At 38.2% G+C, this 11,716-nt stretch overlaps 1 protein-coding gene and 1 long non-coding RNA gene across 3 annotated transcripts; one reads left to right on the top strand and one right to left on the bottom strand.

Moving 5' to 3' along the window:
* Positions 1–240: 240 nt before the first annotated feature.
* Positions 241–7,684, bottom strand: eif3g (eukaryotic translation initiation factor 3, subunit G). 2 transcript variants are annotated; one of them, XR_015479655.1, is made up of 10 exons: positions 7,602–7,667; positions 7,470–7,516; positions 5,573–5,661; positions 5,418–5,477; positions 4,036–4,140; positions 3,703–3,892; positions 3,498–3,605; positions 2,131–3,420; positions 430–627; positions 241–347 (listed from the first exon to the last, which is right to left on the bottom strand). XR_015479655.1 is itself a non-coding variant. In NM_200999.1 (10 exon segments), coding segments are annotated over 10 exon segments (882 nt in total). In that variant the 5' UTR covers positions 7,625–7,684; the 3' UTR covers positions 243–331.
* On the top strand, positions 1,059–3,565 carry LOC147846078 (uncharacterized). Its single transcript, XR_015481329.1, has 2 exons — positions 1,059–1,575; positions 1,767–3,565. It is a non-coding gene; the product is annotated as an uncharacterized LOC147846078 (long non-coding RNA).
* Positions 7,685–11,716: the final 4,032 nt, after the last annotated feature.

The raw sequence follows: 11,716 nt of genomic DNA, 5'->3' as shown, positions 1-11,716 counted from the left end.
ATAAAGACTGTGTTTGAGAGCATCTCTGATAACAGACTGTTAAAATGTTACTTGCAGCTTTCAAAGCAATCTTAGAGTGGTCAACATTTAAAGTGGATCAACTTTGATCCAACACCCATTCTTGTCTTAGGACAATAAAAAAATTGGATCCACTTGAAATGTTGACTACTGCATACAAGTGTAAACAAGCAAATTAAAACAACAACACAGTAAATCACCCAAGCTAGTAAAACACAACTGTATGTTTTAATAATTTGCATTTATTTGGATCATGGTCTTATTACACTTGGGAGAACACATCTAAACCTCCTGGAATATTTATGGAATTTCCTCAGTTATTGGAGGGTCTGGAAATACAAAGAAAACAGATTAGATCGGAAAAACCAACAACGATTGATTTGATTAAAAGTAAGCTTCAGGAGGACTCACTTTGCCCATTCCACATTGAGAATGAGATGATCATATCCAAAGCCTGACACGCCAGCGATGGCTCTGGCAGCGTCCTCACGGCGGTGGAAACTGATGAAGGCAAATCCCTGGAAAGATATAAAACATGTGCTGTATGAATATGTTGAAAAGAATAGTGCACCACAATTTTGAGAACTCTTAAAAATGACTGAAGTAAAACTCAGCAGCATAATGATGCATTTCCAACTGAAATGGGCCATGTTTTTTTATATTTGAGCAACTCTCATCTTTCACTTACCGCAAACTAAAAGAAGTCTGCATATTTACATAAAGCGCCAAGTATATTTGAGTCAAGTGTGCGGGGATGCCTTTGCACTCCTCTACCCTCCAGTTTATTCATGTTGTTAACTTGGTGTTCTTGTGCTTAATGATTTTCTCCTGTCTGACTCTGAACTGCTTGCATACAAAGCACTTTAAAGAAAGTGGAGTTCTAGAACACACCCACTGACGACATGGACCAATGGTCAAAGGTGTTTAGAAGCCAAAATGGGTGTTTCGAGCTGCCGAAATTAACTATAAAACAAACTTTGTTTTGACCTCATTTGATCGGAAAAGACATTTTCAGTTAATTTTTTCGATTTCGTTTGTAGTAAATCTTCAAGGCATCAAACTGACATCAGAAGACCTGCAGTTCCTTGGTGAAAGCAAATTACAGATTTTGATTAAAAAAATCAAAAGATCAAACTTATTTTTTTATAGTTGATTTGTTTACTTTAGCACTAACAATGTGCACTAGCAAATAAAACACTGTAAATTGATTTCATGTGGACTTGTATGTCATTTGACCATAAAACCATTATGGTTGCAAGACTGGTCATGATAAAGAATTTTTGTTGTGCAACATTGTCTCAGAAATGGCTGCAATAAGCAATATTATTGTCAAATTGAGATCCTTTTATGCCACTGATTATATAATGACATACAACAGCATAATGAAAATAACATTCAAGAGACAACGATTTTAATTCTTAAGGTTATTTAGATTCTGCAATTTGATGTTAAAAAGTAAATAGCAGCGTTCCAAATGGCACGCTATACACTAGCTATGTTTCCATCCAAAAATGCGAATGAACTTTGTGTGCAAAACTGGATTGTTGCATAAAAGACGTGCGAATAAAGCAGCGTTTCCATCCAACGAGTCAAAGAGAGCAAAATTGTCAACTCCTGATTAACTGGCACCAAATATCAACAGTAAAACTGGAATTTGCTGCAGTAGAAGACGCTGCATCAATCTTTTCTTCATCTGATAAATGACTTGCGCCTCCTGACATGCAGTGAACGCGCGGTGGCGTTTGAAGGTGTCAGACGCGGAGCACAGACACTCTTGATTCTGTAGGTCATTAATAATTTAGTAACACTAATAATGAAACGGTAAGGCATTTTAGAATGACCAAAACAACATTTCAGATGTTTTATGACGAGCTCAGCCTGCTGGTTTATCCATTCACACGCATTTTCATCATCACATGATCTCATTTAACAAAATCACATGACCTTTTTTAATGCGCTTGCTAGACTTTGTTGAAAATGTTTTCATCATAGTTTATGCACATTTTTTTTTATCGAATAAAAAGTTTATCCTACTTAGCGCATGTTTTTTTGATGCACATTTTCAAAATGTATGCGCATCATGGCGTTTCCATCAGCCGTTTTTTTATGCGCATATCCAAAATGCGCATAAAAATAGGTGGATGGAAACAAAGCCACTGATGCACTATATACTTATGCACTTACACACTCAACAGCATAGTATATGTGTGTAGTGTTGTCTCAAATGGAACGCTAAAGTTTTTTTTTTTTTACTAAGTGAAAATTTAAACCATTTCCCTAACGATGTTTGACGGTTGCCAAATTAGTGAAAGAAATGACTAAACTACCGAATAATACCTGCCAGAAGTATAAATGCATTCACCATCAAGAGGCGGTATAATTACTCTCTTCTGAGAATTTTGCTTTCACATTCCAAACTAAATAAAGTAATCCAACATGAGTGCCAGAAAGCTCCGCCCCTTCCACTATGTGAGCAAAGCAGCGGCCATAGAGTGTGTGAAGTGTCCAACAATCCACACTTCGTTTTAAAAGTTGAATAAGTGCATCATTCCATTATTTAAAGTGCACTTATTCTATTTAGTTTTCAATGTGAATGCACTAATTACACTTTATTTAATGCCATTATGTGCATAAGTATGCAATTTGGGACGCACCAAATTTTTTATTCTGTATCCTATAAAGTAAATGTCCAATTATTAACTTTGACAACGGTGAGGTGAACATAAATTTAATTGTAAAAAGGCTTTAATGTTATTTGTGAATGTATATTGCAAAAATAATTGAGGTCGTAACCATGTATTGCACGATAATTCGATATATTGATTATTGCGACAGGCCTAAAGCCTGGTTTATACTTCTGCCTCAAATGACCGGTGTAACAAACGGCGCATGCAACGCGCGTAGCTGTGCATTTATACTTCTGCGCGCTGTCTCTGTTGGTCTGCATTAACACTTCCAAAACGCTAGTTGCCAGTCAGGTGTTAATGTGTCGAGTTTCTTCGCCTGTGTTTTGTTCTTTCTGAACGCTTCCGGGATGTACAAGTGGCTCAAACTCGCTCATTTTGAGGCAGGAACCGGCAGACGTGCAACTACTTTAACTATGAGGTAAACACAAAACAAAACAAAACTTTCCATCAGGAGCTCCATCGCGTACTCCACACTTGTAAACAATCGCTACATTGGGCTTCGCGCGGCTCTCGAAGCATATGCGTGCACTTGACGCAGTAGTATAAATCAGCCTTAATGGTTGCGTTTCATCTCTTACCTTAGACTGGCCGGTGTTCTTATCTTTTGCCAAATAGATCCTAGATATGGAGCCGAAAGGCCTGAAAAGCTCTTGCAGATCGGTCTCCCTGGTGTCCTCGGACAGGTTGGTCACACGGATTGTAGCATTATCATCAGCTGGGGGAAAAAGTTTAAAAGAAGTTTAAATAAGGCCCTTGATTAGGAAGTCAAAATTTGAATGTTACAATGTGTACCTCTGCGGTTAGGCTGCATAGACTCTCCTCGGCGCGTACCACCATCCCGTAGACTTGGGGGAACATACTTCCCAGTCTTGTTCTGGACAGGCTGGGCCGGCTCAGGCTCTGGATAATAATAATAAAACAGTTTACATTAAATATACTAATTGGATCTCAAAATTAACAGTGTCAAAATGAATACGACAACATGAAGGTTTCGTACCGGCTGCCTTCTCTTTCTCTCCTGTAGACAGACCCAACTGCTCGGCCAGTTCCTTCTGCATGGGACCAAGCGTATCTTTGTATGGACAGCGGGTGGTCCAGTGATCCCCCTTACAGATTCGGCAGGACACAATCTTCTGTCCTTTCAGCTTGTTCATGGGATCCTCATCTTGGTCTTGAGCATTCAAATCCTACAAAACAGTCAAAGGATCACTTCAAGTTGGCATCTGTACAACAGGGAAGTGAAACGTCAGAACTGGGAAGCTTTCAAAACGCTTGTGCACTGAGCAACCAAAGAAAAACACTTTCTGAAAACGGACAACTGCCATCATACCTCTTTGCTGGAGATGAAGGTCATGAAGACGTCATCACTCACTGTAGTGGTGGCAACATTTGGGCCTGGTGCATCATATTCTGAGTTGCCAAATTTCTTCCAGTTCTGTTGGGAAATGAGAAATAATCTCAACAAATAATGCATAAACAATAGGTTTAACATATTTAGATATACATATATTTTAGATAAATTACAACAGTGGTTCTCAAACTGTGGTACGTATACCAATAGTGCTACGCAGGCTTACTTCTAGAGGTACACGGAGAAATCACTGAGTAACGAAAGAAAAAATAAACACATTTTTAATCATTTGATGTGCACTATAACACTAGTGTGATCAGCATTCAATAGTATCTGGATGCAGCCTTTATGCTGTGATGCAATGTCAGACACAATGCGCTCAAATGGAGCAAGACGTCACTGTGATGGGTAGGGTTAGGCAAGCGCATTAAAAAGCATTGGATACAGCTTAGATTGCACTGCATTGGGTCTGCATCCAGACTCCTCTCTCAGCATTGACTGTTCTCTAAAACCTACGATCAAAGCGCTGTGCTAAGAATGTTTACTTTAGTGCATCACGTCATCAGCTGCATGTTGCTTGCAGAGCAGATACACACTAGAGCAGTGGTCCCCAACCCTACGGCCACGGACCGGCACCAGTCAATAGATCAATTAGTACCGGGCCGCACAAAAAATCATTAATTATTTCCGTTCCGAGTCTGAACAATCATTTATTTTTAAAAACTCTTTATTTTTAAAAATGACTGTATTCTCTCAATACATCTACTGAAGGTCACTTGAGTGCCAAAATTTAACCCACAGGCTAGCAAAATGAATAAGAACTGCAGCATGACCCACTTGCATATTCCAGGCGTACACAGTTGAAAACATCTTAACTTTTCAGAATGCCGCACCGCGAGTCACGTGACAAGAACCGACTGATCAGCCTCATATTTTGTATGGAATGTAATTTTGTTAGACTAATTATCTCAGACAAACACAAAACACAAAAACATTGCTGTGCTTTTTTAATTTCTCGATAAATAAAACTTGTATCAGAGTGCGGAAACATTTTGTCAGCCTGACATCCTCTGAGAAAAATGGGCTCCCTACCAATCTACATACAAGTCAATGTTTAGATTTCAAAAAGTTTACAAATATGTCATATGTACATGCAACATACATTTCAAAATGTAAAAAAAAAAAAATCAATAAATATGAACATGACTTGTTTTTGAACTGTGCAGTTTCTAAAGCTGCTTAATTTGGCCAACTACGCTACTTCATTTCAATACTGGTCATTATGGTGGTACTTGGAGAGAATTTATTTCTAAGGTGGTACTTGGTGAAAAAAGTTTGTGAACCACTGAATTACAACATACCTTCCTCCTGGCAACAGCTTTAGAGGCCTTTCGTGTCTCAATTTTGAAAGTCCGGATAATCTGGCCACAAAGGAGAGAAAAGAAAATTTCAAGTCTGATTTCCCTTAAACAAGCACTATTTATATGTAATATAAAACATTTAAAACTTTACTGACCTTAAACTTCTGGCCATCGTCATCGATTTTGTATTCTGTGACAGTCTTGATGTTACCCTTGACGGTCTCTTTTGGTGAAGGGAGTGAACCTGTTGAAGTGTAAGAAAACAGATCTGTTACAGATGCAGGAATATAGTTAGTTAGCATTTCTCATCTAGCACAGAGACTATAACTGTTTAGCTCATTCAAACACTATATATATATATATATATATATATATATATATATATATATATATATATATATATGGATATATACATATATATATATATATATATATATATATATATATATATATATATATATATATATATATATATATATATATACATATATATACATATATACATATATATATATACATATATATATATATATATATATATATATATATATATATACATATATATATATATATATATATATATATATATATATATATATATATATATATATACATGGATATATACATATACATATACATATATATATATATATATATATATATATATATATATATATATATATATATATATATATATATATCCATGTTTAGTGCTGCCATGTATATCCACTGGCCACTTTATTAGGTACTCAGGTTAAACTAGACTAACATGAATACATAATCAGCCAATCACATTAAATTCAACTCAATGCATTTAGACATTTAGTCATGGTTACAACCATCTGCTGATGATCAAACTGAGCTTCAGAATGGGGACAAAAAGTGATAAAGTTGATTGTGGTGTGGCTGATGCTGACAGATTTTGTTGTTAATGTTGTCCAACTGTACACAAACATTACTAAAAATGTCCTGTGAACAGAAGTTCTGTCTTGTTAATGGAGTAGTTCTGAGGAAAACAGATAGACTGATTTAAGGTGATATAACAGCAACAGTAATCCAAATTTTCTGAGGAGAATCTCAGAACATATACTAAACCTTGAAGCAGATAAGCTACAACAGCAGAAAGACACTAGTGACACTCCTGTCAGCTTAAAACAGCAAACTCCAGGTACAATTCAGACAGATTCAACAACTGGTCCTACGAGTCTCAATCTTGACAGAAACATTCAGATTACAGTGACAGAATTTGGTGTAGAATAACATAAAAGCTTGGATCTGTCCTACCATGTTTAATTGGTTCAGGCTGCTGGTGGTATTTTCTATCTACACTCCGAGTCCCTTTGTACCAAAATACATATCATTTAAACACCATATTTATCAACTTATGATCCAACATCTCTATCTTATGACTGCTACCTCCAACATGAAAACATGCCATGTCACATGTCAAAGTGTATATGATTGTATATAAACTTTAAAAAAAACTAGGTGATTACACTGATAGGGAAAAATAAACTAGAACCAGAAAAAAAACTCACGCAAGTTACACATTTACCTTTACATATTCATAAATAATATTTTTTAAATATCAATAAATGAATAAATAGTGTTACAAATATATACTAGTATTATAAGCCATCTAACATCGGTTATTTATTTATATTAAGCTTTAACTGTTGTCACTAACTTAATTTAACTTAACGTTAACTTAAAGTATGACATAGAACAACAACAAAGTAAATTGTTAAAGTGAAATATGGCGTAGAATAAGTATAGTATATTAACAGTCGTGCATATGTACAGTATATTAACGTATAAGTTACTTTATAGCTCGATGTAGCATAGAAGATAACAAAGATAACAAAGCACCATCTGCTTTCTAAAGTCAAGATGGCATTGAGCTCACTGACCGCAATATTTACCGTAAGGAGTGTGTTTTGTGCATATGTAAGGTATGTGTTCATATCGCTTTATGTAACAAGTGTAAATTAATTAAAGACTGTTTAACACGTGCGTGTGTGTATGAGCGCAGGCTGAGCTGCGGCCTCGTACCTTCATCTCCCTCTTCCTCCACCTGATCGGCCCAGCTAGGCTTTGAGCTGTCAAAAAACACAAGCCATTAGATGACTGTTAACCAGCTGTGAATACAAAAAAGCTCTACGGTTTCATAAATGTAAAACTTACTCGTCGAATTCGATCGACGGCATATTTGCGGGTCGTCTCGAGCTTCTAGAGGAAGCGTTTCGCGGGACGGGAGCATGAGAAAGGACACACTACGCTACAGCGCCATCTGTGCCTGCGGAAGACTGCAACGGGAGACAGCCACCCAGACTCTGGCTGGACAGTTTTGCCTAGTGTGTAATACATTTTGGGGGGAAAATTGCTCTTTTCCCCCAACATTATTCAGTTTATCCTTCTTTGTGTTCAACAGAAGAAAGAAACTCAAACAGATTTCGAACAAATGGAGTATGTGAGTATCATTCATGGGTGAATATCACTTTAAACCATTGCACAAACCATTTGCAATATTTTTTTTAAATGTCCGTAAACTATGATGGAATTCCCATTATGTTGTGCAACTAAAACACCATATGTCTACAAATAAACAGCCATATAGGGTGACGCGGTGGCTCAGTGGTTAGCACTGTTACCTCACAGCAAGAAGGTTGCTGGTTTGAGTCCTGGCTGGATCAGTTGGCATTTCTGTGTGGAGTTTGCATGTTCTCTCCTTGTTCACGTGAGATTCCTCTGGATGCTCCGGTTTCCCCCACAATCCAAAAACATGCAGTGTAGATGAACTGAATAAACTAAATTGGCTGTAGTGTATGTGTGTAAATAAGTGTGTATGGATGTTTCCTAGTACTGGGTTGCAGCTGCAAGGGCATCCGCTGAGTAAAACATATGCTGGATAAGTAAGTTGGTGGTTCATTCCGCTGTGGTGACCTCTGACAAAATAAAGGGACTAAGCAGAAAAGAAAATGAATAAAATATGTTTAATTTTTAACATGTATACTTCTGCAACACTCAACGATCATGCTATCAACCACTTTTCACCCATATTTTGACATTTTAGTTTTACAAAAGTTATTTGAAACCTTAGCCACTTTACTTTGACTAATTTTGTACTTAGTACTTTGATTTACCTTAAAATTAACTTTGTATTACTGACTAGGGGTTTAACGGATCATGGTTGATCACATGACATCACATTTTTTTGTAGATTAATACTAAATTTGTAATGATCACAGAGAGAAATCGCCTCTCGCATCCTTCTAATCACATGTATGAAAGCATTTAGGCTTTCCTGTAAAATATGATGACGGAAAAAGTTGTGGTGAGTTATTCGGTATGAGGTGGGTTTCTTAGGTTATTAAAGGTGTTTTCTGTCACTACTGTTTAGCCTGCATTAATGCATACAGTGTAAGCTGCACGATTAATCATTAAAAGATCAGGATCTCAACACCCACACAACCTAAATTTAAGTGATAATGATTTGCACATGTTCATTCATTCATTTTCTTGTCGGCTTAGTCCCTTTATTAATCTGGGGTCGCCACAGCGGAATGAACTGCCAACTTATCCTGCAAGTTTTACGCAGCGGATGCCCTTCCAGCCGCAACCCATCTCTGGGAAAGCACATGTTTATTAAAAGATTAAAAACTATTAAAAGATTCAGTCTTTAGTCTTTTGAGTTCGTTATGAAGATACAAACGGTCAAAAAACACAGAAGTACTGGAATAACAGTTCATAGTTCAGATAAAACCACTGTTGTGTATGATAAATATTAAAATCACTGTCATATGCATTTAACTTGACGCTCAAGAAGGAAAGCAATGCCACTGAATAATTCTTCAACATTTATACACCTAGTAAACAATTAATCTTCTATTAAATAGTTTATTCAGTAAACTCCAGTTTTCACATACACACTTATTCACATACATTGTAACTTAATAATAATAATATAATAATAATAATAATGCTCACTTTAATTTGGCTTATTCCCTGCTTTATCAGGGATTGCCATAGCGGAATTAATCTTCATTTACCCTGGCATATGTTTTACCAGTGAATGTCCAACCAGCCACAACCCTCAGTGCTGGGAAACATCCACACACTCTCCAATTCACACACTATGGTCAACTGAATCATTTATTAAAACGATAAACGACTAACGATAAATTCAGGTTGTACAAACTATAATGTTAGATTTTTACATTTAGCGTCATCAGCAACAGTAGTAGGAATAGTTAACTTTTCACATTACTCAATAATCAGCTGATTATTTCTTCATTTTATTTTTAATAAAATTACAGGCTTTAAGTTCTGTTTCTTCAAACCAAAAGTGTCTTGCAGTACTGTTTTCATAATAAACAGAAAGAAAATTACATGTGTCTCCTCCTCTTTTTGGCTGATCCGAAAAATGGTCCGATCCGTGACTAAAGAAAAGACATATGATCCAAACCGTGAGATTTGTGATTCATAACCACTATTACTGACACATCACCAGCATTTGCTTTTGGTAATTCGCTTCATCTGATTCTAATCTGCGTTCACAAATTCTTTAAGGGCCACCTATGGTGAAAAATCTACTTTTCAAGCTGTTTGGACAGACATGTGTGTAAGTATAGTGTATAGAGCGACATATTTGGGTGATATAAACACACACAGTCCTTTTTTTCAATTTAACAACATAAAATCAGTGGACCAATTGGAGCGGTTTTTAGATCGACCGCAACTTGACGTAGGAGTGCGGTCCCCCCGCCCACCAATATTGATTGACATGCACGCGCTAGAGGTCTGCATTCCCGCGGCTGTCCCACGGGCGCTGCAGGACCCGACCAGATTTCTGCGGCGCGGGAATAAATTTCCGAATAAATCGCGGGAGTGGTCGGTAACGGGTTTAATTTGGGACGGGAGCGGGCTGTCTAGCAATATAGCGGATATTACTATGCGAATGAGAGAGAGAGAGAGAGAGCGAGAGCGAGGTTTGCCTGTGTGTGTGCTTGTGTGTGTGTGTATGTTAGTGCGCGCGCGCGAATGAGAGAGAGAGAGCTTTCCCAGATAGCAAAATACACTCGGGCCAGTTCCGGCTAGATTCTCGCCTGCCGGAGACTTACCACAGAGCCGGCTGCCGGAGTCCGGATGCTTGTGGACTCACTGCCCGATTCTGCGGCGGCCGTAAGCGAGCCGACGCTGCCGCATCCGCGCCGGAATTGGCCCGAGAGTAATGTGCGCTGCGGCCCAGAGCTGGCGCGACTCAGTATTTATATACCTTTATATAAAACCTTTTGGTATTACATTGGTACTTGATACATGGTATTACAAGCCTTTGAGTTGATATAACAGCAAACGCCTGTGTGTCTGCTCGGTGCTTGTGTGTGTTAGTGCGCGCGCGTATGAAAGAGAGAGAGATTTGTCTGTGTGTGTGTGCTTGGTGCTGTGTGTGTGTTTATACAGACAGCTTGACTGTCTGGACTGTATAGCTGGGGGATTTTCGGTTTTGTTCTCCCCCGCTCTTTAGCGGGATCGGGCGCGGCGGCCAGAAAACGGGGCGGGTTGGGCAGCGGGACAATAAATTCTTAATATAAGCGGGAGCGGTCGGGTTCGGGCTAAAACCTGGCGGGTGCGGGATTCAAAATTTAGTCCCGCGCAGATCTCTAGCATGCACCACCTAATTCTCAGTTTGTCATTTCACGTCCACAATTTTCAGCGTGTGAGTCAAAGCGGTGTCCCTAAAGGCGAGCGAGCGAGCACGTGCATGTATGTGTGTGAATGAGACAGCGTGATGCTGCATTTAGCTTGTCTGTTGCTCTGTGTGTGTGTGAGAGAGAAAGAGAGAAAGCGTGATGCCTATGTGTGTGTGTGTGTGTGTCACTTGCTTGGTGCTTATGTGTGTGTGTGTGTGTTGATACAGACAGCTTGTTAGAGGCTGTCTGGACTCTGTATAGCTGGTGGTTTTTGGTTTAGTTCTGCTTGGTCTGTGGCCGAGGCGTACATTTACGGCTGAATGCTGATCCTCTCATGCAGCTTCTCTGTCTTCCTGTTTGTTGCCAAACACAGAGCAGGGGAGCTCTTGGCTCCGCCCCCTTGTTACGTTGGGCAGGAATTTGAAACTAATTTTCATGTGAAGCAACACGCCCCTAAAACAGCAAACTGTGTACACGCCCCCAAATTACACATTATAATAAAAACATCTGAACTGTGTGTTGAACTGAACCTAAACTGGCACACTCAGAAGAACCATAATATTAATATTAAATCATAAAAAAGGTGTAAAATATTCTTTAAACAAAATT

Source organism: Danio rerio, chromosome 3 (genome assembly GCF_052040795.2).
Source record: "Danio rerio strain M-AB ecotype USA chromosome 3, GRCz13ab, whole genome shotgun sequence".
Classification (NCBI taxonomy): Eukaryota; Metazoa; Chordata; class Actinopteri; order Cypriniformes; family Danionidae; genus Danio; species Danio rerio.
Note: the sequence above shows the minus strand (reverse complement) of the source record. Positions and strands in the feature narration are given on the sequence as shown.